Source organism: Rhinichthys klamathensis, unplaced genomic scaffold, assembly GCF_029890125.1.
Source record: "Rhinichthys klamathensis goyatoka isolate OS25496 unplaced genomic scaffold, OSU_Roscu_1.1 h1tg000023l_1, whole genome shotgun sequence".
In the NCBI taxonomy this organism is placed as follows: domain Eukaryota; kingdom Metazoa; phylum Chordata; class Actinopteri; order Cypriniformes; family Leuciscidae; genus Rhinichthys; species Rhinichthys klamathensis.
Window position 1 is genome coordinate 546,239 of NW_026606574.1, and position 27,112 is coordinate 573,350.

General features: G+C 37.1%; 2 protein-coding genes across 2 annotated transcripts; one reads left to right on the plus strand and one right to left on the minus strand.

Moving 5' to 3' along the window:
* Positions 1–3,873: 3,873 nt before the first annotated feature.
* mrs2 (magnesium transporter MRS2) lies at positions 3,874–12,797 on the minus strand. The gene is made up of 10 exons (XM_056242729.1): positions 12,141–12,797; positions 11,847–11,883; positions 10,846–10,958; positions 10,489–10,662; positions 8,255–8,385; positions 6,556–6,672; positions 6,242–6,394; positions 4,710–4,827; positions 4,076–4,189; positions 3,874–3,985 (listed from the first exon to the last, which is right to left on the minus strand). The coding sequence occupies exons 1-10, from the start codon at positions 12,420–12,422 to the stop codon at positions 3,914–3,916; spliced, it is 1,311 nt and encodes a 436-aa protein (XP_056098704.1). The 5' UTR covers positions 12,423–12,797; the 3' UTR covers positions 3,874–3,913.
* Positions 12,798–13,716: 919 nt separating this feature from the next.
* LOC130077494 (lipid scramblase CLPTM1L-like) lies at positions 13,717–27,024 on the plus strand. Its single transcript, XM_056242739.1, has 17 exons — positions 13,717–14,273; positions 14,371–14,465; positions 16,698–16,872; positions 18,250–18,371; positions 18,475–18,562; positions 18,652–18,769; positions 18,908–19,002; positions 19,096–19,180; positions 19,283–19,386; positions 19,490–19,534; positions 19,619–19,669; positions 19,817–19,899; positions 21,684–21,718; positions 21,818–21,873; positions 21,980–22,024; positions 23,588–23,703; positions 26,661–27,024. The coding sequence occupies exons 1-17, from the start codon at positions 14,073–14,075 to the stop codon at positions 26,743–26,745; spliced, it is 1,599 nt and encodes a 532-aa protein (XP_056098714.1). The 5' UTR covers positions 13,717–14,072; the 3' UTR covers positions 26,746–27,024.
* Positions 27,025–27,112: the final 88 nt, after the last annotated feature.

The following is a 27,112-nucleotide window of genomic DNA, read 5'->3' on the forward strand; positions in this document are numbered from 1 at the left end:
AATTTCCGGCAAAAAAACGTGTCTGTGTGCAGCTCACTATTTTGATTTGAGACAGACTTCAGCAAAATAAACAGCGTCGATATTGGAAAATGAACTATAACTAGCTTAAAAATAGTATGACAAGTTGGTAGCTGTTGTTGCTGGACCAGGAGGCTTTACCAGGTTCATTTGTCCAAGACAATATGCCCCTCTGCTAATTCTGTTAGAGTAAAAATCAACTCAAAACTATTATGTAATTTTTACGTTGTACAGCCTTATTAAAAAAAATATCTATAATCTATAATTAATTAAGATTATGTTAATACAACTAAAAGTAAATAACTTTGACTTATTGGGGCCACGTATTGCTGTATTAGGCCCCCTAGGGAGCCCCGGCCCAGTGCTTTAAAACAACTAGAAACCATGATGACCATCTAGCATCTTAAATAAATGATGCACTGTAAATCAAAATGTCAATTACAAAGCCATTACAGGCAGTGCTACAAGTTTCATAAAATGTACAGCATCATAGGTATTATTGTTTAGTTTATTTGCTTGTAACAGCTGTTGCTGTAATCACATGGTAATCAGCCACCAATGTCATTACCAAAGATACGAAAGGGCAAAGATTCTGAAATCTTCTTAGGAGATCCTAAATTAGTTATGTTTTACAGAGTAGTAACAATAACAGTCCTATTGTATTTTAGCTCAAACTTTGGTTGTTGTTTGACCATTGTCATTTCCAGTGCTGGGTGTAAGTGATGAATTATTAAGTCATTAATTACCCTTGTGCATCCTTATGGACATTTTTGTCCTTTTCAGTTTTTTTTTTTTTTTTATCACTTTGCCTGTGCTAATGCTAACTGCATAAAATTTGGCACAGGTGAGTATTTTTATTGGAATTTTACTATTTCACCGCCATTTTCTTAAAAAAATCTTTTTTGCACTAGCTACACAAAATACTCCCTCTCAGCGCCTTTTGGACAAAAATGGCCCCATTGAAACTCATTAAAACTGCAATTTTTAATCCCAGGTTCATTTAACTATAAAATGATGAAATCTTTGTTAAGAGGCTTTCATTCTGTTGGCAAGACTTCAAAATTTAAATTTTTAAAAAAATTTACCAGATGGTGCCATTTTTCCAGGTTTGGCCTATAAAACAAATATCGCTTTATTCCTGTTTTCTGCGTCGGCATATTATAGAGCCAATTGGATAAATTGTGCAACGATAATTGTGTGGGTGTGTTGGTATGGATGTCAGAGTGTGGTTTGTATGTGTGTAATAAAAAAATGAGTGTGTTTGTGTGCTTCTAATATTTGAGAGAGAAAAACTCAATTGCAAATCTAAAATCCAATCACTGTGTGACCAGTGGAGTTTTGCTGGCACCCAATGGGGGAAATCTGTTACTGCGCCCAAACAAACTCTTACCGAAAGCTCATTTTTTGAGATATCAACCTCAAATTTAGAACACAACTTGTTTAGTTTTATGGCTTTGAATTTATATCAGTTTTAGAGTTCAACATGTTTCATAAAATATATATTTTATATAAAACAACGATAATAATGTTCATAAATCCTTTTCATAAATTTAAACCTCTATACAAAATTTTTGGTTTCACTTTTTTCACTTGTTTAACTTCACCAATAATCTGCCAAGGGTCCTCTTTAAAATGAGACCAAACTTAAGTCTTTGCTCCCAAGCCTAACATTTTTGTGACAGATTTTTGACATGGACATTTTTGTCCACTTTGTAGCTATGTGTAACTTCTTTTTTTTTTTTATGCTAACTGCATGAATTTTGGCACAGGTGAGTATTTTTATTGTAATTTTACTATTTCACCCCCATTTCCTTTGAAAAATCTTTTTTGCACTAGCTACACAAAATACTCCCTCTCAGCGCCTTTTGGACAAAAATGGCCCCATTGAAATCCATTAAAACTGCAATTTTTAATCCCAGGTTCATTTAACTATAAAATGATGCAATCTTTGTTAAGAGGCTTTCATTCTGTTGGCAAGGCTTCAAAATTTTAATTTTTACTATTTTTTATCAGATGGTGCCATTTTTCCAGGTTTGGCCAATAAAACAAATATCACTTTATTCCTGTTTTCTGCGTCGGCATATTATAGAGCCAATTGGATAAATTGTGCAACGATAATTGTGTGGGTGTGTTGGTATGGATGTCTGAGTGTGGTTAGTATGTGTGTTATAAAAAAAAATACGTGTGTGTGTGTGCATGTGTGTGTTTGTAATATTGAAAGAGAAAAACTCAACTGCAAATAACAAATCCAATCACTGTGGAGTTTTGCTGGCACCCAATGGGGAAAATCTGTTACTGCGCCTTACTGAAAGCTCATTTTTTGAGATATCAACCTCAAATTTGGAACACAACTTATTTAGATTTATGCCTTTGATTTTCTTGCCGTTTTAGAGTTCAACTTGTTTTATAAAATATATATTTTATATAAAATAATTTTCATAAACTTATACCTATATAACTTTTTTTTTTTATTAACTTATTAATTTTGTTTTACTTCAGCAATAATTTGCCAAGGGTCTTCTTTAAAATGATACCAAACTTAAGTCTGTGCTCCCAAGCTTCACATTTTTATGACAGTTTTTTGACACGGACATTTTTGTCCTCTATGTACCTATGAGTAACTTTTTTTAATTGATGCACAAGGGTTAAATAAAAAGAGATCACTCTTAATTTTCTGTAATTTAATTACTTACTTGTGATGTAATTTAATTAAAGGGTTAGTTCACACAAAAATGAAAATTATCCCATAATTTGCTCACCCTCAAGCCAGGTGTAAATGACTTTAGCTTTCAGCCAAACACAATCTGAGTTATATTAAAATATCCTGGCTCTTCCCAACTTTATAATGGGATTGAAAAGTAACTTAGATTTTGAAGCCCAAAAAAGCACATCCATCCATCATAAAGGCAATCCATACAGCTCCAGGGGGTTAATAAAGGCCTTCTGAAGTGAAGCGATGCATTTTTGTAAAAAAAAAAAAATCCATATTTATAACTTTATAAATTATAATCACTGGATTCCGGTAACGGCCGTACACAGGCCGAGTTCCAGCCGAAAAGTGAACTCTGATTGTTAAAATGTGTTTTTAATGTAACCTTGGTCAGTTCAAGAATCATTTATAGAATTTGATATTTATATGAATGAAATGTAATACAATCCTTTTAAAACACGTTTCATCTTTTACTGTAGATTGTATTATTTTCAGAATGCTGAAACCATTTTAATTAGTAAGATAATGTTCGTAATATGAATATCACCCTTCTGGGACATACAACCTATCTGAGTGAATATTTTCTGAGTGGGACTTGGTCTCCCCCTGCTGTTCTGCTCGATATAAGCACACAAAATACAAGCACACTTTACATAATGCATTCATTATACACTACTTTTATTGAGCACTTTTATGCAAATAGAGGTTCAGAGCATTTTAATTAAAAATCTAAATTTGAATAATGTATTCATGAGTGCTTTAGTGCTGCAAAAACATCAGATTTTTTATTCTGAATCCCTAAAATAAAGAACACACAACAAATACAAGTTTTTAATATTTTATTAAAGTTATATATTCATAAACATCTGTTTTTTTAAAGGGTAACGAGGGAATCTGAGTTAGTGCCAGATAATTTTGCTCATGAAAGTATGTCAGACACTTTACAGTCAATAAAAGATATCGGATCATTATGCCATTAAAATATTCACAACAATAAATAGAGAGATTATCCCAAAATATACTGCAAGACAAATGTCACGTAGCAAGATAAAAACTGTCTACATGATACCACATAGGACCTGAATAGTTAAATGTGATTTTAAATTGGACTGAGGTGAGCAAGGTGAAAAATACAGCATATAATTGGGATACAGAGAAGATATTGAAAGCACAGCAGTCACACTATCATCTAATTCCAGGTTTAACGTCCGTTCCTTTTAAGGTGCCAATATGGTTTTTCCTCCAAACAGGGGGAATCTGTCAAAAGACAACAACAAAAAAGTTACAATCATCACTATAAAGTTGTAGAGCTGTTGCAAAGTAAACATGGAGTGTTGTATTACACACAGGAGGTGGAGAGCTGGGTTCTAAGTGTCGGCCCAGGAAAGAGAGAAGTCTTCTCCAGATTAGTCCACTGCCCAGGAACATGAACCCGGTCACTAACCAAAACACACGTGGGTCCTACACACACACACACACACACAAATCAGTGTGGGTCGATAAACAACGTTCTCAGTCAGACAGATCTCAGCCTCAGACACTAAGGCACACAAAACTGGAAACACGTCGTCATCTGATTGGTTGAATTCTACAGTATTTCCGGGAAACTGTAAAACATTCTTTAAACTAAGCCGTTGTGTTGACAACTGACAATGAGTGCTTACAAGGACCAATTAAATACTGGACTTTCAAAAGTATGTTAAATATGTGAAGTCTGGGGTATAGACTCTTTAAAAAGCGTCCAAGAGTTTTACAAGTCGACTTGTTAACGTAGGGACATCAACTTTACATTTTCACATGATTGGTTGCTTCATGTCAGTCAGACGGCCTCTAGTCTAGACGGTCCTTGGTCAATGAAAGCTGTTATGGAGTTCAGACTTTGGCAATCTGGCAATGCGAGACTTTCAGATTGATAACACTGCACACAATGCTGGCTATAACACTGAAGTAAAACGGTAAACTGAAGAAAAACGGTACCAACCTCTTCAAAGGAAGATTCTAAATTCATTCCAAAAGCCACACCCATCAGACCAAATAAGGAGAGGGAGAAGGTTCCCATGGTGAGCTGGAGGTTCAGGCGCATCATGACATTCCGATGGCTAAAGACAATTTAAGGCAAGACACCACAGGTGAATATGCTAACTAATCGATATCACCATACTTCTCCCAGGTGATTAATCACAGTACATTAAAACAAATGATTTCCATAACAAATTTTCAAAATGTTATGATTAAATTAAGCTGGCAATAATTTGCATACATTCTTCAGAACAGAAATTTTGATATTGGATAAAGCCAGGTTCAAAATTCTTGTTTCATTTTGAAGACATATTACAGTTGAAGGTTTTTATAGAGGTAATTTTGGATATCTTTTTTTTATCACTGCTGGGAAAAAACATGTTCTCCATGTTTTTAGGAATAAAATGTTATATAAATCAGGTGAATGGTATATGGACAAACCTTACACATACCAAAAAGTTTGGTATATGTAAGTGCTGCTGAAGGGGAGATTTATGGAAGAAAATGGCCTTTAAAAGACATGCATTGTAATGAAATCTACAAACACAAATAGATAAAGAGTAATAAAATAAAATTAAAATGCGTATTCTGGATGTTCACTTTCTACAAGTCTGAAAGATGACAAATGATAGAAGAGAAAAAGGCCAAAATTGAGCAGTGCCTGAAACCCCACCATGTAAAATGATATTCGCTCAAATATCGAAATAAAATTTCTCTCTCCTATATGTCTTTTTAAATGTCTCAATTACAGTAGGCCTATGGATAAAAGTTATGATATTAGTGGCTTTTAAGCATTATTTTAGAAATTAAATATAAATAAACCTGACGTTACATGACTGGATAGTGTCGAATTGCAGAGCCTGTGTAAACATATTCACACCACTATGATCAGATGCTTTCTTAACTGCTGTTTTCTCACCGCTGTCATTTTTGTTGTACGTTTATTTTGATATATTGAGAGGAAAGTGCACAGCACATATTTACATATTCGTCTAAATGGCACTCGCATCTGTGTGAATGTTGTCGGGATGTTTGTTAACAGAATAGTGCTGCGAAGGTATTTCAAACTTCTTTTTATCCATTAGCAAAAAACGAAAAAGAACTTCGCTGTTAGTAGGCTATATCACAAAATTAATCTTTGCTAACTCAGTTTCTCCACACTCCCTTTCAATATCTTCTCCTTCTGCGTTCTTAACTGTGATGTTTACTGTGCATTTAGGTTTAACTTCATTAAAACAATATTTAAACTCCATAACCTTGGACCCATTGATTAATTTCACATATTCTCGAACCAGCATATCAGAGAGAGCATTCTGGGTTGAGCAAGAGGAATCCTTAGAAAGGCGCTCTCCGTTCCGGAGGAAATATCCCTGCTTTGCTCACACGCTCTGACTGTGACACATGTACAGTATCTTGACGTGTATTCCATCATGAGGTACAGCCCTAGAGCAGTTAAAAAAGGCATTATAGAAGATGTGGTTGCCGCTGGTGTACCTATCCAGGTTAATGAAGATGACGCTTTCAGAGTCATCGATGAGGTCTTTCAGCTCTCTGGCTTTGTTGCCAAGCTCCTCTGCTTGCATGAAGTAATTCTCCAGCAGTAACTCCATCTCTTCAGCGTGATCTATACCCAGACTACTCTCCTCACTGGCTCCATGTGAACACATACACACACACACACACACACACAAACACAGGCACACCAGCAGATAAAAGACCCACACAACAATTATCAGATATTTACAGACACCAAGAATATTTGTGTACATTGTAAATGTGTTGCGGAAATTCTGTGAAGTGTCACCTACAACACTTGCGGGTCGCTCCACTTGGTGACACAGAGTTCATCTATCAGTTCATCCTCATCCAGGATTTTTAGCAGACTCTCTTTAAACATTCTAATGTCCGTCTCTAGCTCTGAAAGGCTGCAGGGAGATAAAAAGCCTGTTTTTTTTCTCTCAAAGAAAATGATAGATCATGCTACTTCAAAGCTTCCGCTCTAAAAGAAACACTGCAATGACTTTAAAATCATTTTCTACCAGACAGAGAACATATTGCCTCGTAATAATGAGATGTGGACTAGATATGTCATTTTATTAGGTTCACTTTATAACTTAGCTAGATCTGTCAGATATGGTTTGATGATAAACCATGATACAAATTCCTGATGGTTAGTATTGCCATTTCATATTTTAATTATAATTAAAACCGTATTCGATTTGAAAAACTAGCGGTAAATACTGGTCAGCATTAAAGGCAGGGTAAGTGATTTGTTCCAGAAAAAGGTTTTTGTTATGTTGGTTAAAAGTCTCTTCACATCCTGAAAGCAATCACTAAGTTAAGTGGTCTAAATGTATTTAGATGTGTGCAGTCGTGCTCAACAGTTTACATACACCTTGCAGAACCTGCAAAATGTTAATTATTATGTATGTAAATTATTTATTTAGTACTGTCCTGATTAAGATATTTGATGTTCATATATAGAATGTATAAAAATTACCCCGTTTTAAAGTTTGCATAGCCTTGAAATTTTCATACTGTCTCATCTCTACTTTAAGGGCTGTGGTTTTCCAATGCTTTAATGCTCGATGGTTTAATATATAATTTAACCAATAAAATCATTATTTTTATTTTACAGCAAAATAGTAAAATATTTCTTGTTTAGTTCAATATTATTACATAATAACCACAATTATTATTTTATAGTCATACTGAATGAGTTGGTTCTTATAAAGAGTACACCGGACTGTCAATACCCACATTTTCCCAAGTTGCTCAGTGCTAAAAGGCTGTTCAATTATTATTATTCTATGCAGATGTACTCCCCTACAAAACAACCCCAACCATTCTAGTGCAAATTGTTCTTTCCCAATTAGAAAATGTATGTATTCATGTTTTTTTCTTTTACCATTTACCAATATCCATCACAGAAAAACTACATTTCGCTATGTCATTTTTTTCCAACATCATGCAGCCCTATTTGGATACTATCAGAGATAGTACTTTTAATTAACCCTAGTGATGAGCAAAACTACATATTTTCAAAACTGACAAGACAACTTGGAAGCTCTTAATTAGGCTTTAATACCACAAAACTATCAAAGACGTAAGCGCAAACACAGCAAGCATTCTCCTTTAAATCACCACCACCCGAAACAATATTACAGATACAAAGACAAGAAAACAAAACTAGATAAACTCACTAGGGGACATTACTAACAACCTAATCAGCTGTTAGGCGGTCGAGTCGACTATCCTGACTCATCCCTAATTAACACAAGAAAAACACAACAAAACAATCATTTTATAACTCTGGATAAGCTTAATAGCAAATACCCTTGAAATTATGTTATAGCGATCTTTCATTAAGATCAGCTAATAAGAAAGTAAGGTTCTTAATTGTGTAGTTAAATGCCTCTCGCATTTGGGAACATAATGTTCTAAACACAACAACATGGCTAGGGAAAGCCTTTTAGTGCAGCTTTTTAATGAAGTTAATGAACTCACCTCTTGCTATTAAGCAGGAGCAAATGGAGTTTGCTTCGGTCGGCAGAGAGGAGCTTTGGGTCGACCAACGACTCGAGACAATCCAGAACCTGAGGCTGAACTTCATTCAGTCGCATCTGCAGCAAATTCACCTGTGCACAAACACATGCTTACCCATATAAACATGCAACAACACATGATTACACATACAAACATGGACACATAATCAAGTAGACACAGAGACCAAGAACAAAAACATGGACAAAGATCAGACTGTGGTACAAAACAACTCCACACTAGCCATGATGATCACCAGATACCGATAACAAACTCAGTCATATATGATACATGGATATGATCACAATATTTGTTTATGTTTTTTTTTTCAAAGTCAATTACACTCACCAATGCTGCATTTATTTGATCAAAAATCCAGTAAAAACTATAATATTGTAAAATATTTTTTAGCATAACATAACTGATTTTCATTTTAATATATTTTCACATTTAATTTTAAAAAAGCTGAATTTTTAGCAGCCATTACTTCAGTCACACAATTCTTCAGAAATCAGTCTAATATTGTAATTTAGTGAATTATTAACAATATTGAAAACAGATCTTTTTGTGCAAACCATGTTTTCAGTAGAATTCTTAGATGAACAAAGTTAAAAAAAAGAACAGCATTTATTTTAAAAAGAAATATTTAGTAAAAACATGAACATATTTACTGTCCCTTTTGATCAATGTAACACATCCTTGCTGAATAAAAGTATTGATTTCTTTCTTCTACTTTTTTTTTTAAAGGAGTCATAATGTGCAATTTTCACTTTTCCATGAGAATCAATGTATGTTATGATTGACTAACGATTATACATTGGCCGGGATGCCGATATTCAAAAGTGAAGCGTTTGTTTACCCCAGGGTTCTTAAACTAGCCAACGTGCACGCGCACTCAAATACGAGATTTCACTTTCTCCCCCGACTTGACATCAAGACGGGGCCGGATATACCATATATGGACACCGCAGAGGAGGCCCGCCCTGCCCCTCTCCCCATCATATTCAGTCAAGAAAGATGCAGAAACGTAGTGCACACGTGAGTTGCTCTGTGGTTGACTGTCATAATCCACATTCTAATCTTTTTTCTTTACCCAAAACTGACCAAACTACAAGGGACAAGTGGATGAAATTTATTTTTAATGACGCTGTTCCAACAACCATCTCAACTTGCTCAACGTTAGGTGTCTGCGCTAAACATTTCACAAAAGAATATTTTACAAATTTGGGGCAATATCAGGCGAAGTTGGTATCGAAGCTACGTTTGGGAAAAGGTGTCATTCCAACAATCAGGGACTTGCCTGAATTTGAAACGGTAAGACTGTGTTTTTATTACTATATTTTGTGTAACAAACAGCAGCTAACTACTAATGCGGTTAATGCATGTGATAAGGATAGATAAATTTAACAGTCAAGAATTAATAAACATAAAGAAAAACATAACGTTACATGTCTGCAGATGAAAATTATTAAATATCTAAAAAACCACAACGTCAAAAAAGGCAAAAACAACACATAGTAGCAAACGTTAATCTCTATAACCACTGTAAGCTGAAAACAAAGTAGACTACATCTCCGTTAATGTAATCTACATTAAATTAAAGCTAAACTTATGTGGGAGAAAATAGCAAAAAAACGTTTTAGCTCGTTACTGATGTTAATGTATGTCTCAGTCAAAAAAATTGTCTTTACCATTCAGAGACATGTTGATGTAGACGTCCTTCAATTGACTGTTGTTCCTCTTCCGTTTCCAGCTCTGGTTCAGAGTCTGGCTCAAACATATACGGTTGAATCCCGTGGGTCGCGGCCAGGTCGGGTTCATTAACAACTTGCGCCATGATCTCTTTTTGGAATGATATGCTGAAGTTACCTGCGGTGTCAAGCCCCCTCCTTCCTGCCACCAATCAACGCGCCCCTCATTTGCATTATTAAAATGACCGTCCACGACAGCCAAAACCTGGCATCAGATCTCGCGAGACAATAATTCATTCAGAAATAAGGGTCAAACGAGCTCTGTGTTTATTTTTTTCCAATTTTTCTTTTTTAGAAGGGCATGAAATGACTATAATAGAGCGTGGGTATCAAAGTTAATACTACATTATGACTCCTTTAAACCTTATCGAGCCCAAAATTTTGAACGGTAGTGTATTACCCTGTTATTATTATTTATTTATTAAAAGAATTACTTTAAATACTCACCCTGTGTTGCAGAATGGCTTCCAGAGCTCTGAACTCAAAGGGCAGGGAGTAAGTAGCCAAATTTCCATCTCCCGCCAACTGTGGCCCAAGTTCTAACACCAGCCATTTCTCCAGGCCGAGACCACGGAAATCCAGCACCAGTAAACACTCCGGGGTGACCACTGCCTTCATGGACTACACATTAAAAAAAAGGGGGGAAAAAACTTTTTATAATTAAAAAATATATATAGGCAATTCAATTTCCATATGAGTTTTCATCTTTAGAAGATTTATTGTATTGAGTATAAGATAAAGATCATCTTTTATGTTTATAAAACAATCTTCGGAAGCTCCGAGTGTGATGACGTGTGTCCATACCTCCATGCGTATGATGATGGCATTGTTCCGGGCCGTAATACTTGTTAAGTGCTGGAATCTCAGATCTCTCGCCTGCAAACTAAGCTCCTGATACAATTCAGTCTTCTTCTTTTCTAGAGAACAGAATAAGAGCCAAATCCATCGATAAAAATCTAACACGGCAAATTTTGGCCATAAAACACTAATGAACAAAATTAAAAACAGGAGGATGCTCTCTCTTTCTCTCTTTCTCCATAAAGAATTAATTGAATGTTAAAACAGATTAAAACAGGGTTGAGAATACACAAATATATTTAAAAAACACATTATTTAACATACTTAAAATTGAACAGATTGAAATAGGTGGTTGATAATAAACAAGATTAATTACAAAATACAAAATTTAACATTATAAATACAATATTCTTGAAAAAAAAAAGCACCAAAAAGAGAAAATAATTTATTTTCATTTTTCCCCAAAAGCACACATTTAATATTCATAATATTGGAGGATGTATAGTAGGGGCATTGCAAGACTTTCTCCATAAAATGTAATAATATTTCCTTTTTATGATAATAAGCATTAACAACTTTTCAAATGATTCTCTATACTGTTAAATAAGCTCAGTTTTGCACCTTTTTGTTTGTGAAGACAGTATTTTCCATGAAAAATATAGAAGTTCACAAATTTTGCGTGTGTGTAAGAGTGTATCTTTCAAATATCATTTATTAGTACATGCATTGCACTGTAATGAATTTCTCCTTTTTATAGCATTACAGGCTTTTTAAGTGACTCACTTAGTTTATGGTAAAAACTAAATTGAATTACATTTTGCACATTTTAGTTTGCGAAGATAGTATTTTCCATGAGAAATATAGAAGTTGACAACATACTCCATCTTGCTTTTATTTGAGTAAGAGCATAATATAACTTATAATTAACATTTCTTGGGTCAAATGAAAACTAACATCATACCAAAATCTGGAACATACAGTAAGTTTGTGAAAAGCATCCAACTCACCAAATGATGTCACATTCCCATCACGCTGAAATTTCATCTGTTGAATGAGAACGCAAATTAGTAAAGGTGAGTGAATGACCTTTTAATCATAATGGCCCGGTTTCACAGACAGGGCTTAGATTAAGCCAGGATAAGGCCTTCGTTCAATTAACGTTAGGGCATTTAAGTGGCTCTTATAACAATGTCACTGAAACATGCATTTTAGTCTGGGACTAGCTTAAGCCTCGTCTGTGAAACCGAGGGATACAGTGTGTGTGTGATTAAAACTAAAAGATGCACAAATGTTTGTCTTACCACAACAAACACTGGAGCCACACTAGACAGGGCTGCCTGGGATGCATCTGTGGCTCTTTGGCGACAGCAGAAGTCGTGCAACAGAAATAAATGTTTTACTCGTGTTGTGCTACAGGGTCCCTGAGCTCTCGGCAGAAGAGTGCTGTGATGTGTCCGTCCACACGCTGCTGTAAGAGGGCTTTTGAAAGATGATCTTGAGCACTTCACGGGTCTCCATGTCCAGCATTTCATCGACACTTTCCTGAGACTCTCTCGACACACAGACCTCAAACATGGCTCCATATTTTAAAACACTTTAAAAGTCCATTTTACCCCGACACCCAGGTGAGGTTACTGTGCGATATGACACAATTGCTTTGGTCTTACTATAACTCCATTGGAACCCGATTATGCAGCTATTTTGTATTAGTTGTGAAAGTAAAGAACAACATCTCCGAAATCCTGGTTTGAAACCTCCTGGTTTGATGTATTTAGCTGTCCTGCTAACTCGCATCTGCAGGTAACGTTACCTCCGCTTTACTATTATCTCGTAATGTATTTAGTATACGAACACATAAGTGCAGGAATAGTTCAATGAGTTGCTGACTTTATCAACAGTGGCTGAAAGGCATGTTTTCGGAAACTGTTGATGACGTCATGCATGCATACAGCACGCGCTCGCTGTCGCACCATTGCTCCAATGGTCGGCAGCTATGGGTAGTGACGTCACTTATGAAGCCGTTAAAGAGATAGTTCACCAGAAAATTCAAATTCTGTCATCATTTACTCACCCTTATGTTGATCCAAAATTGTATGAGTTTCTTTGTTCTGGTGAACACAAAAGAAGATATTTTAAAGACTATTGGTAACCAGACAGTTGACGGTAGCCATCATGACTTTCCTACTATGGAAGTGGTGCCGTCATCTGTCTGGTTACAACATTCTTCAAAATATCTTCTTTTGTGTTCAACAAAACAAAGAAACTCATGCAAGTTTGGAACAGCTTGATGGTGAGTAAATTATGACACAATTTTCATTTTTGGGTGAACTATCCCTGACTTGAAAATGCAATAACAAAAATGTTATTACCCATTTTCAAAAATGAATTAACATTTTATTTATTTAGAATTATGTTGCTGTAAATATTAAGTTAAAGACTGTATGTTGTATATTATTATAACAAAGACGACATAGGTCTTGAATCTACAGTTAATTTATTTATTTTGCTAGCAAATTTTTAATAGCACACATTCGCATACATAACTTGTTTTTTGAATGAATTTATGCTACAGTGCAAACTTTGTTAGGTCGGTGTTGTACTAGTTGCCTATTTATGTTCCATAAGGAATCTTCAAAAAGCTGCATGTTCCCTGGATGCAATGTAAACAATAAAGATTTTTTTTTTTTTTTGCGTGTGTATTTTGCTTTTGCATCTCTTTTTATTATTTACTTATATTTGCCTTTTAATTAATTTACAACATTTTTTTTTTGGAGGGGTGGGGTGGATATTTTGCCATTAGATGTTTTTTGAACGTAAAAAGTCACAAGCGCAGATTCTCATTGCGGCCACAGGATGGCGCTCTCCGCATTCATACCACTCAACCCTGCCCAGTGCCCACCACAAATACGGTATACTAAGATGCTGGTCATACATGAGATCATGCGCTTGCATATTCGGTATTCGGGAAATTACATATAAATGAATATCTCCGGTCCAGTTTTTGTGCTCTGGTGGTTTCAGGCCTTCTGTAATTCACTGAAACATCAACTCGCTGCTGCTGCTGCACTGATGCTTTACAGCGCCTGGAAAAAAGACATCATTTCCCCTTCGCGAGCGCGCAATGAATGAATGAACCAGGCAAGTGTTGCTGTGCTTTGCCAGCTAAGGGGAATCGCTAAAAGCTTTTTTTCTGCATTCATCCCCTTACAATAACGACTTGACGCGGCGTGAAGATGTTCCCGTCGTGCTATTCTAAGCCCAAAAATGGCTCTCAGTTCAAGATGTCTTACACTAAAGTGATTTGTGGGGTGTTGGTGGTGTATGTCCTGCATACGTGCTGGGCCATATACGGCTTCATTCACACCAAACCCTGTGACAGCGCCAAAGGGGACAGCTGCGTTACATCGTATCTCACTGTCAAGCCTCGACTTCAGGTGAGTGTATCTAGTTTAACTGTCTTTGTCAAATGTATTGTAAGTCACCCGTTGCTTCAAAATCTTACAGTTATTAATGCGTGTTATCTCTCAACAGCTTAGTGTCTATTCCGCTCTGGACCCCAGTGATGAAGCTGGACACAACCTGCTTTTCAAAGTGGACAGATTTGATATAAACGCCAAGTTCGAAAGGCAAGCTGACCTTTTGTGGTTTGTTACCCATATGAAATAGCATAATATTAATAACTTATTATGGAAACAATATAGGCCCTACATTAAAACTATATAAGCTACTTAAGTGTGAAGTGAATGTAATTTTTTCGAACATGTTAATTGCAATTAAATTAAAATGTCTTGTGTTTAATGTCTACAAATAGGAACTCCCGCACACTATCAGTACTTGCAAATAAAACTTTAATTGTTTGTTGCTCCATCAATATTCAATGCAAACTTCTATTTCTTTCTGCATCAGTCATACTATGGGAGTATGAAAAGCAAATTTTTATTAAGGTGTTCCTTTAACCCCGTTAAATGCTGAATGTACTGTCAAGGATTTATGATAAAATTGAATGATTTAAATAGCATATTTGTAATAACATGTGTAATGTTGAAGTTGCAATTTAGTACATTTAAAATATGTTAACTTTAAATTAACTTAGCACACCACGTTTAAAATGATAATCAAGTACTTTTCATCTGCTCTAGTGTTTAAGTCAACACATCAAAATAAGTGTACCTAAAACATGACAAAATATAATTAAAACATAATGATTTAAAACGTACTTGAAAGTAAAACTTTTAATTTAACCCTTTATTCATTAGTATTATATTACAACCCCAATTCCAGAAAAGTTGGGACATTTTGTAAAATGCAGTAAAATCAAGACCTTTATTTAACTAACAATTCCAATGGTCAAATTCATATTTTGTAAATATTAACACATTTTGATTTTGATGGCTGCAACACACTCCCAAAAAGTTTGGACAGAGGAAAAATAAACAGTGGCAATAACTCTGGGACCACGTGACTCGGATGTGCTGAGATCACCGGACTTGGCATGCCAGCCCTCTCTTACCTCAGAGGAGAATGAACGATAAAATAACATTTAATAAACGCCTGGAACTCTACATAGAAACACCAGCATGAAACTTCAACACAAGGCAAAGAACAGGAGACAACTGAGGGATTTATGGTGCGTTCACGTGCTATGGTAATTATGGTAAATACCAAAGGCCGACGTGGAAAATGCACATGAACACCCCCTCATGTGGTATTTTCCACTGGGCAACTCGTAGAATATTTTGATGCACGAGTTGCCGAGATGAGATAACCTTTGACCTTTTCAAAATGGCGGAGAGCAACGCAAGAGTTGTGAATGGTAAAAATATGTACTATTCATGATCTAGAAAATATACAGCATATTATTTACCGTTTGAGGTTTGATAAATCATTTTCTTGCTGTAGCAGATGACTTAAATAGATGAATCTAAAATAGTTTTAGCTAAATAACAGGTCTGGATCTCCATCTTTTTACCACATTACGACAACAAAAGCACTTGAACGCAACACACTGGTAAATACCAGTTCACAAGTGGAAAATATCATATTTTCCATAGCACGTGAACGCACCATAAATACACAGTGGCAATTTGGGACAGGTGAGACTAATCAATTAAACAATGAATAACCATGACAACTAAAGAAACAGGAAAAGGGAAACTGGGCAAAACAGAACAGAAATAATTTCAAACTAAGAGTCCCAAAATACATAGACCAAATCCGTGACAATCCAGAGAAATCTCAGTCTGTGAAGGCCAAGGCAGGAAAGCAAAGTGCGTGACCTTCGAGCCCTCAGATGGCATGGCATGAGAAATCATCAAGCTACTGTATTAAAAATACATTGGAAAACCAACATTAAGAAATGCATTGTATCAGACAAGATTGGGCAAAAATCACACTTACAAGACTGCGACAATTAGTATCCTCAATTCCCAAATGATTAAAAAGTATACAGTTGTAAACATGCCTCTGTCTCAACTTTTTTTTTTTTTCCTTGCAAATGCCACTTGGTTTTATTTTAATAATAATTGAATGACATTCAGAATTCTTTTTAAATGTGGTTTAAGGCACCAGTATATATTAAAGTATCATGGTATTTACTATGTGATACCATATGATTTACCATGTGATCCAGTACCATAGGATCACCACAATACATTTTTGTTAGGGCTAGATGAAAATCTTATTTCCCATTTAGTTGCAGAAAGTACACTGTGGCTCAGAACTGGTGATCTGGTAAGAAATTGATTCAATTTGAGAAACTTACTTTAATATGGTTTTGACGATTTTTATTGTACAGTATGTGAATACTGACACGGCATTGTTTGGTTCCTCAGATAGCATACAATGTTTTGTGATTAAAGGAAGGTGAGTGTCGCGGTTCCTGAGATGACCCATAACAACGGGAGCGTCCATGCCGTGGTGTTTGTGCACAAAAGCGGAGTTTCGCCTTGGAAAGACAGCAGACACGTGCGTCTTGTGACCCGTCTCACCTCTCAAGTGATCCTTCTTCAGTCTGGCACCAGCACTAACCCTGAGGTATTGTAGCAAAGTATTACTGCCCACACTTCTTCAAATATTGTGGCAGTTTATTTGGTACCCTAATTACCCTTGTGAAAAAGAAGTACATTTTAGCATAGCTACTTTAAAAATGACTACTTTTTTGCGGAAATAATACGCTTTAAAAGAACATACTTGAGTGCGAACTGAATGTAATGTTTTCGGTCAGTTAACTGCATGTTAGCATTATAGTTTTAATTTATATTAAATTCATTCAGTTTAACTTAATAAATAACTGTCTTAAACCCGTTTTTTTGGGGCGAATCCGATAATGAAACATTGGAACAACTAGTTATTCAACCTGAATCCCCATTGCAAGGACGACTCGAGCAGGGCTCAGTGTTTCTCAGTGATACGCTAATTAGTTTAACATTATGAGATGCAGCTGTATTTCCTCACCATCACCATTAACAAATGTATGTCCATCAACAAACCGATAATATTTCTAATTTATTGTGGTGCACGTGTGAACTGTATCATTTAACTGTATTAATAATAATAGTGCATACGTTAGACGGAGAACTACACAATATAGCTGTGGGCATTAGGCAAATGTGTTAGTAACGTGTAGCCGTCACGGAAGTAAGATTCAAATTCCTGACGACTTGTTTAGGTGGTTCAGAGTAGATTCTTTCTTTTGAGAAACAATAACTTTACGTGTGCTCTTTCGTCTTCATAACTTTGCAGATAGCTGCATTACACATTGCATGAAAGGGAATGTCGAAAAAGCATAATAGGGGCACTTTAAATATGGTCTGAAAATCTACAGAGAGGTTTGGAAATTTGAGTCTGGAAAAGTATGGAATTTTGAAATGGAAAATGTGTGGGAAGTAGGAACCCTGTTAAGACTGCGTTTTGACCCACTTAGGTAAGAGTTAAGTACATATTTATGTAATTTCATAATTACTTCTGTTGTGTTCTGCCGAATGTACTGACAATATACTCCTTTCATACTAGAGCCCGTACGCACATGCACACTCTTCAAAAACGGCGCTTTAAAGGAATAGTTCACTTCAAAATGAAAATTCTGCCATCATTTACTCTTGTGACCATAGTTGCCTAATGATGCTTTTGGGAAAGCACAAAGTATAAAATCGTTGGGGTTCTCTAGTTTACATACAGTACAGCAGAGTGAATTATTATCTTACTTTATCAGTCCATGAAAACATGTACTAAATGTGTTATTACATATGTACTAAATACATATGTAAATACCTACTTCAAATCAGTTCATATGCTGTAAAAAATCTCAACTGATTATATAAACTGTAAATTAAGTTTAGTTGACTAAAAACAAAAATGCATCATGACAGATGTCAAGAGATAACTTGAATGTGGATACTTTCCTGTGTAAAGGCACCAGAAGAGCAGCAGATTGTTTCTTACTGGAAATCACGACTTCCCTTGAACGTAATGAATGAGGATTTCACCTTCAACAGTGCAGCGGTGCCCAGCGACCTTCGCCGCTATATGAAAATGTGAGTTATTATCTGAAACCTTGATGTGTGTGTATCTGTGTCTTAATATATTACCTGGAATTCCAGTTTCAATGTTTGTTTTACTTTCATTTTACTCCCTCAGAGTTGAAGATGGAAAAAAGGAAAAAAAGAAATTGTATCTGCCACTTTTACTGGTTGATGAACTAAAAAGCAGATTAAAGGACTTAATTGTATGTAAAAACTCTGAGTTTCTATTTCAAATGTAAAAAATTAAATGCGTTCGAATGTTGAATGCACGTTTACATGTTAAATTACACAGGAGATAAACAGCACCACAAAAGCAGTCCCACTGACAATATCATATGACACCATTACCTTACGCAAATTCAGAATATGGATCCACATACAAGCTGTCATATACTCACTCAAACATTTTGGTGAGTGACATACAATGCATGACATATATGCATCATATATAAAAAAATAATTCAATAACTAGATCCACAAGTTTTCTCAGATTTATTGTTTAATTCTGTATTAATCATAAGCATGTTTTTCTACTTTCCTTCTGGCAGGATTTTCGGAGAAGAATCTTGATGAAATTAAAGCCATGTTTGTTGATAGTGGGCTGCACATCTTGGCTTTGTCCATTCTAGTGCCTGCATTCCATGTAAAAATGCTTTATTAAGATACTTATTTTTATGTACGTTTATTATTATATATTATCATTATCTTACCAATAATGTAATATTCTGTTTCGCAGCTCTCATTTGAGGTCTTTGCCTTCAAGAATGACATAAGGTTCTGGCAGGAAAAGAAGAGTTTAGCTGGTATTTCTAGAAGATCAGGTACTGAATAAATAGCTGCAGTATGTTGGTGCGACAAGACGAGCCACAAATAATCTGTCGCAATTGGGAAAAATGGCTATAAAATCGTGTTTGTCTCTGCAGTTGTGTGGAGATGTTTCAGTACCATCGTAATATTCCTCCACCTAATAGAAGAGAAATCCAGCTGGCTGATTCTGCTTCCCACTGGGATCTCGGCTCTAATTGAGGTATAAAAATAGGTGAAATGTGCTCATTTTGGACTGCTGGCCTTTATTTCTGTTTAAACCAAACATGACTTTTCTCCTCTGTCATTTGTTCTTGAATTTGCAGTTATGGAAAGTGAACAAGGTCTTAGCACTTTCACCCACATTTCATGTAAGTGTTTATTACTTGTACTTAGTACGGTCTTTTTAAGGAATATGCTACACATCGTACTCACTGTAATTTGTTTTCTTGAAGGATGAAAGAATGGATGATTTTGAGCGCGCAACGGAAGACTATGATTCTAAGGTGTGAACAAATTACTTTTGAACCATTTCAATTTTTTCATTGAACCATTTAGTTCATTATTAATTCATGTTTCCAGAGTTCCTATAGAATTTGTCATCTATCTTTGACACAGTAAGTTTTTTTAGTAGTTTCTCTTTACTTGTACAGGCCATGAAGTTCTTGTCATATCTGATGTATCCATTGTGTATCAGTGGAGCCATATACTCATACTTGTATCTCCAAAATAAAAGGTAACATTTTTACTTTAAAAATAATATTAATATTATGTATATACACTCACCTATAGGATTATTAGGAACACCACACTAATACTCTGTTTGACCCCCTTTCGCCTTCAGAACTGCCTTAATTCTACGTGGCATTGATTCAACAAGGTGCTGAAAGCATTCTTTAGAAATGTTGGCCCATATTGATAGGATAGCATCTTGCAGTTGGAGATTTGTGGGATGCACATCCATGGCACGAAGCTCCCGTTCCACCACATCCCAAAGATGCTCTATTGGGTTGAGATCTGGTGACTGTGGGGGCCATTTTAGTACAGTGAACTCATTGTCATGTTCAAGAAACCAATTTGAAATGATTCGAGCTTTGTGACGTGGTGCATTATCCTGCTGGAAGTAGGCATCAGAGGATGGGTACATGGTGGCCATAAAGGGATGGACATGGTCAGAAACAATGCTCAGGTAGGCCGTGGCATTTAACGATGCCCAATTGGCACTAAGGGGCCTAAAGTGTGCCAAGAAAACATCCCCCACACCATTACACCACCACCACCAGCCTGCACAGTGGTAACAAGGCATGATGGATCCATGTTCTCATTCTGTTTATGCCAAATTCTGACTTTACTATCTGAACGTCTCAACAGAAATCGAGACTCATCAGACCAGGCAACATTTTTCCAGTCTTCAACTGTCCAATTTTGGTGAGCTCTTGCAAATTGTAGCCTCTTTTTCCCATTTGTAGTGGAGATGAGTGGTACCCGGTGGGGTCTTCTGCTGTTGTAGCCCATCCGCCTCAAGGTTGTGCGTGTTGTGGCTTCACAAATGCTTTGCTGCATACCTCGGTTGTAACGAGTGGTTATTTCAGTCAAAGTTGCTCTTCTATCAGCTTGAATCAGTCGGCCCATTCTCCTCTGACCTCTAGCATCAACAAGGCATTTTCGCCCACAGGACTGCCGCATACTGGATGTTTTTCCCTTTTCACACCATTCTTTGTAAACCCTAGAAATGGTTGTTCGTGAAAATCCCAGTAACTGAGCAGATTGTGAAATACTCAGACCGGCCCGTCTGGCACCAACAACCATGCCAAGCTCAAAATTGCTTAAATCATCTTTCTTTCCCATTCTGACATTCAGTTTGGAGTTCAGGAGATTGTCTTGACCAGGACCGCACCCCTAAATGCATGGAAGCAACTGCTATGTGATTGGTTGATTAGATAATTGCATTAATGAGAAATTGAGCAGGTGTTCCTAATAATCCTTTAGGTGAGTGTATATATACAGTATATATATATATATATATGGAAATGTTCATGCTTTTCTCCATATATATATATATATATACATACTGTAGTGGTACTGGAAAATGTGTGAACCCCTAAGGATCTTTTATAAATGTGACCGACATTGAAATCTTCCTGTAAGTCCTCTAACTAGATAAAGAGGAATCCAATAAAACAAATAAGACTGCATACTTTAACTTAATTATTAAGCAAAATAAACATGTTGTTATCTGGTGTGACGCCCTTGAGCAGCAATAACAGGAACCAAATGTTTCCATGTAACTGTGTAATCAGTTCTATACATCAGCTTAAAAAGTATTTTAGTCCATTCCTCCTAACAACACTGCCTCAACTCGTTTAAATAAGAAAGCTCTATTTCGAATTCATCTTTCTATATAGGTCATATTTATGAATAAAATTCACAAAAAAGGTTCACAAACTTTTTAGAGCATCTGTAATTTGATATATATTAATATATGTATTCATGTTTCGTTATGTTGTGTACTCTCAATAGTTGGCACTCTTGGATAACCAATGGCCTTATTAGTGGTAAGAGCTTTAATAATAAAACGTGTTAATTAACACTTAATTACTTACTGCACAAAGAATTTCTAAATAAAATTCCTCTTCTCTTTTTTAAACATTAAGGTGTTTATGCGTTCGGGTTTCTGTCAATGGTTCCTCAGCTGTTCATCAATTACAAGGTTTGTTTATAGGCCAGTTCTAAAATACAGTTCAACTACAGTTGTCTTTTTCCTATAATGTTTCCTCGGAATGTTCCTTAAGTGTGTCTTTTGCTTTTCTCCACAGTTAAAATCTGTGGCTCACCTGCAGATGTCCGTCTTGATGTATAAGGTAAGTTACAGTGTTAATTTAATGAGAAATCGATTTTCTGTGCTCTTATTGAAAACATACTGAGACTCCCAGAACTCGCAACATCCTCCCCAGTCCAAAAAGAGCATTAAAACGAAGAGGCTGTTCACACAGGATGCATTTACACTGCAGGTCTTCCTATTCCGATTAGTTGACTATATTTTTTTGACGACCAGCTTACATCTTCTTTTAAAATTGACCCAAATCCAATACTTTTTGGTAATTTCATGACTTACTGACAACGTAAGTACCGTGTTTCATGCTTGTATTTTCTAAAAGTCTTTCTAGAAGTATGTTTTTTGTTGTTGTTGTTGTTGTTGTTTATTCTTTGACTATGCACTCCGCGACACGACCCACCAGTTGAGCAACACTGACTTAGAAGAACTGAATATAAAATGTGTGAAAGCTCATCATATATGTTCCTGGCTGTGTGTAGCACCTACCGCTCTGCATATCCTTCAGAAGGATCTTAAAGTTAGGGCTGAAGCTTTAGGACTGATTTAATATTGAATAATATTACAATGGCCATAAACTAAATTATGACTTTTGGATGCAAGAAACATCTCAGGTTAAAAAATAAGATAAAATGACCTTTTAATATATATATATATTTATAAAACGGTTAGTTCCAATCCTTGATTCTGATTGGTCAATAGCTGTGCTTTATTCACGATAAAACACGGCTATGACCGCTTCACCCAACGGTTCTATGTATCACTACACAACACCCCTAGCAACCACTCTTAGCAACTTAAACAGATGTTTCATCTCATTGATATTGTTCATTTAAAGCTAGAGCAGAGCATTGTGAGAGATCGAGTAAGCGAGTGTACCTGCATTTACAGTAGACGTAGCATTTTCCTTCAGGTCAGTCCTATATTCATAATAAAAAAATGCGTTTGAATGTCCGCTGCATATTTTGTCCTTTTAACAGTCATGGGGTTTTCCGTGCATAACGTTAGTCATCTGTCAGTTGCGTCTGTCTTCTCCGTGATCACAAGTTCGAGTCCTTTCAAAAGCCTTCTCTACAGACTCACTCACTCACTCACTCATAAAGACAGTCTTTGCCGCCATCTATTGGCGAAATAATATATGTAACTTCTGTTGCTGTTCACGTTCCGGGACTATTTTTTCCAGCGGAAGGCAGGCTTTTAGTGATTTTACTTCATGAAAGTTGCATAGATACATATTTTTCGGCTTTAATATTTTTATTGTGTGGCAACCGTTTTATAAAAGCAATAAGGTACTCGAGGCAAGTGCTGTATCGTGAATAAGTAACGGCTGAAGGGGTTGCAGGCACTCCGCTTCGCGTCGTGCCTAACAACGCCCTCCAGCCGTTACTTATTCACGATACAGCACAGCCTCTCGTACCTTATTGCTTACATATATATCAGAACATTAACTGTTCTCAATGGGGAAAACCAATATAACATTTCTTTTAAGTTGTTTCTGCTTAATAGAGAGTCTTAAGACTTAAATATAAAGAGAAGAGACCCTTTCCAAATTAGATACACTACTGTATGATGAATTGCTTTCGCTTCTCAGGGCTTGAACACATTCATCAGTGATGTGTTCAGTGGAATAATAACAACCCCTGGACCCCATCAGTTGGCATGCTTCAGAGATGATGTGGTCTTCCTCATCTACCTCTATCAGCGCAGGTGGGGAAAACATACAGTTGGTGCATGTGGAACGGGATGAAGGAGTGAACGAGTCAATCCACTTGCAGAGTCATTTCTGTACAGTAATTCTAAGTAAAAATCTTAGTAATCTAGCTACATTTTCATAAGCATGACATTAGTTCAGTTCTTTTCCTGACAGTATCCACTTTTCCACTAACAAGTTATTTTTTTCCAGTAGGTTTCAGTAAAACACTTTCTCCTAAACTGTCCTTTATCTCTGAAGAATTAGGAAGATTCATTTTAGTTTGGATGGTTTAATTGAATGATTCACAGATTTCTTTTTAGTCCCTGCTGCTTTTTCCACTCTTATATTAAATATGTAGTTAAATGGTTCATCACTATGTTTTTCGTACTGCGTTACATAAATCACTTTTTGTATTTTACTACTTGTATTTAGGTTTTTAGGTTTCAGGTATATAGGTTTCAGATGAATACTTCAATACAGTTCACTACCATTCAAAAGTTTGGCATCAGTAATTGTTTTTAAGAAATTAGCAATACTTAAGAAATTGTTGTGCAAGGACACATCAAAAGGGACAGGTAAGACATTTATGATACAAATAAATGTTATTTTAACAAATGCTGTTCTGTTGAACTACATATTCATAAAAGAATACTGAAAAAATTATCACTGTTTGCACAAAAATATTAAGCAGCACAACTGTTTTCAAGATAATGAAAGAAATGTTCCCCATCTGTCTGGTGTCTAGGGGGTCGTAGTTGGGATCTCGACTCACTTTTCTGGCTAAAGAGAGAGTCACCTCAGCCACTCTCTGCGCTGGTCCTTCTGCAATGCACAAGGCCACAACGGCTAACACTGAGAGATACAGTATATGAGGCCAACAACGGGAGCATTTCCGTTGGGTCAATCCCCACGGGCCTCCCATTCCTCACCTTGCATGTTGCTCCCTGTGGAGTTCCCGGATGAGTTTGATGTTGCGTCACATGGCGCACCTGATTTCTCATTCAGGGCTCCAGATGACGATGAGCTGTCAATAGCAGCATCGGACGTGGAAGACTCGTCTGGGCTCCCACCCTCCGGTGCGGTGGCCCAGTCTGAGTGTGACTCTGAGTTGGCGGCCATGCTTGCTCAGGCCGTCGAGAGCATCGGGCTAGAGTGGAATCCTCTGTCCTGTCCTAACCGCTATCGGTTGGACTGGTATTTGGGCTCGGAGCACGGCTCACAGCTGTGCCCCGCCCCAGCACCTTTCTTTTCGGAAGTGCACGAGGAGCTCACAAAGTAATGGTAGGGACCTTTTACTGCCTGGTTCCGCTTTACGAGCTCTTCCACCCTCACTGCACTCAACGGTGGGGCAGCCAAGGGGTATACAGAGGTTCCACAGGTGGAGCGTGCAATTGCGATGCATTTATGCCCGCAAAATGCCACGACCTGGCGAAATTGTACCAGACTCCCTTTCTAGGGCCTTTAACTTCACTTTGTCTCTTACAGCGAAGGCTTGCGGTGCTGCTGGACAGGTCGCCTCCACCCTGCATGCCATCTTGCAGGTCCATCAGGCTAAACCTCTTAAAGAGCTGCACAAGGGTAGTTCTGAGCCGGGATTGATGCAGAAACTACGCTTAGCGACTGACTTCACTCTCAGAGCGACCAAAGTCTCGCCAGAGCCCACAGCCAGGCTGCAGCGTCGAGTTGCCCCCTGGAATGCGACACAGCCCACTCGTCAGGCGACCGACAAGAACATCAAGAAGGCTTTGAAGCGTCCCAGGGATGGCAGGATCTGCTTTTTCGCAGGAGGTAACAAATTCAATGCTCCTTCCCCCGGTAGTCCCTCCTACCACAGGGACTTCTTTCTGCGGGTGGGTAATTCCCATGAGGTAAGTTCATGTGGTGTATTCTCCACATATTAACCTCCCCTAGGGCAGGATGTGGTGTCTGTGTTCTTTCTTTCATCTGGGAGGAATAGCGCTTCCTCGGCAATCCGGTCTGAAAACAGCTGTGATTACTTTCCTAAAAAAAAAAGAGGGAAGAACTGAAAAGTTCATGGGAGTTCAGCTGGAGCAACCTATTCCAATTGTAAGTACTGTCCTTCGGTCCCAGAGTGGTATGAAGGACTACACGGCTTACGTGGAGTGTTGGGTAGGTTACGAGTGCACTTGTTACCCGGCACGCAGTAGCTTGCCATCATCTGCATCGCCAGAGCCTCGTAACTCACTTCAGCTGTTGTGACTCTTTCCATGGGGATCCCTAATGTTAGGCTCAGACACTACATTGAAGTGGCTGACAGATAGGGAACGTCTCGTTACTGTTTTAACCTCCGCTCCCTGATGGAGGGAACGAGACGTGGTGTCCCTCTTGCTACAACATTGAACTACCCACTGGATGGCCAGGACACACTCTCGGCTCCTCAGCACAAACCTGAATGAGTGGATCCACGCCAGCTCCTTTTATAACCGTATGTCCGGGGAGTGGCGCATGTAAATTCCACTCGCCAATTCTCATTGACCTTTTCTGAAGTATCAGAGGAATCCAAGTATGACCCCTAGTGTCAGTCTTCGACACCATGTCTCATTCCCTCCATCAGGGGACGGAGGTTACAACAGTAACAGAGACCTTTCTTAAACACCAAATCAGCATATTAGATGGATTGAAGGATCATGTGACACTGAAGGCGTGAGTAATGGCTGCTAAAAAATAGTTTTTTGAATAAATTACATTTTAAATATAATAAAATAGTAAACAGATATTTTTTATATTAGTAATAATATTTCACAACATTGACATTTTTACTGTATTTTTGATCAAATGAATGCAGACCCCAAACTTTTGAATGGTAGTAGGCCTATGTATGCATGTAAGCTTGAATATAGTTTACATTATGAGTAGCTTAACTTGATACAGTTACAGAGTAGTTTTCCAGTCTTTATTGAGGATACAGTTATTAGCCATATCTAACAAATGTTAATTTCACTGTCCTCAGGATTTATCCAGTGAGCAAGTCCAGGTCACGTGATTTCGGGGCGTCGCACAGGAAGAAACCCAAAGGAAAGCTACATGAAGACTAAGCGTCCGCGACGTTCTCTGACAGCTTGCGCTCTCCATGCATGCAATACAGGAGAAATGCTAGAGCACTGAAGAAGGGCATTACAGTCGTCGAAAGTTCTGTGTATTTTCTAAAGATCCTGCCTCCTGCTGTCTGCTGCAAAATCTACACCTAGGCTACTTGAACAAGCCAGAACTGATGAGAATAGCAGAGCACACCTGCTTTAGACTAAATCAGTGTGTACTATTTACTCAGGCCAATCCATCCAACAATTAAAAGGTGATGTAAGCTCTAAAAAAAACTACAGCAACACCCACCTGGGCTTTTACGTCCTTTGAAAGAATGACTGCAATGGCAAAAACCTGTGATTACTAAATCTTCACCACTGT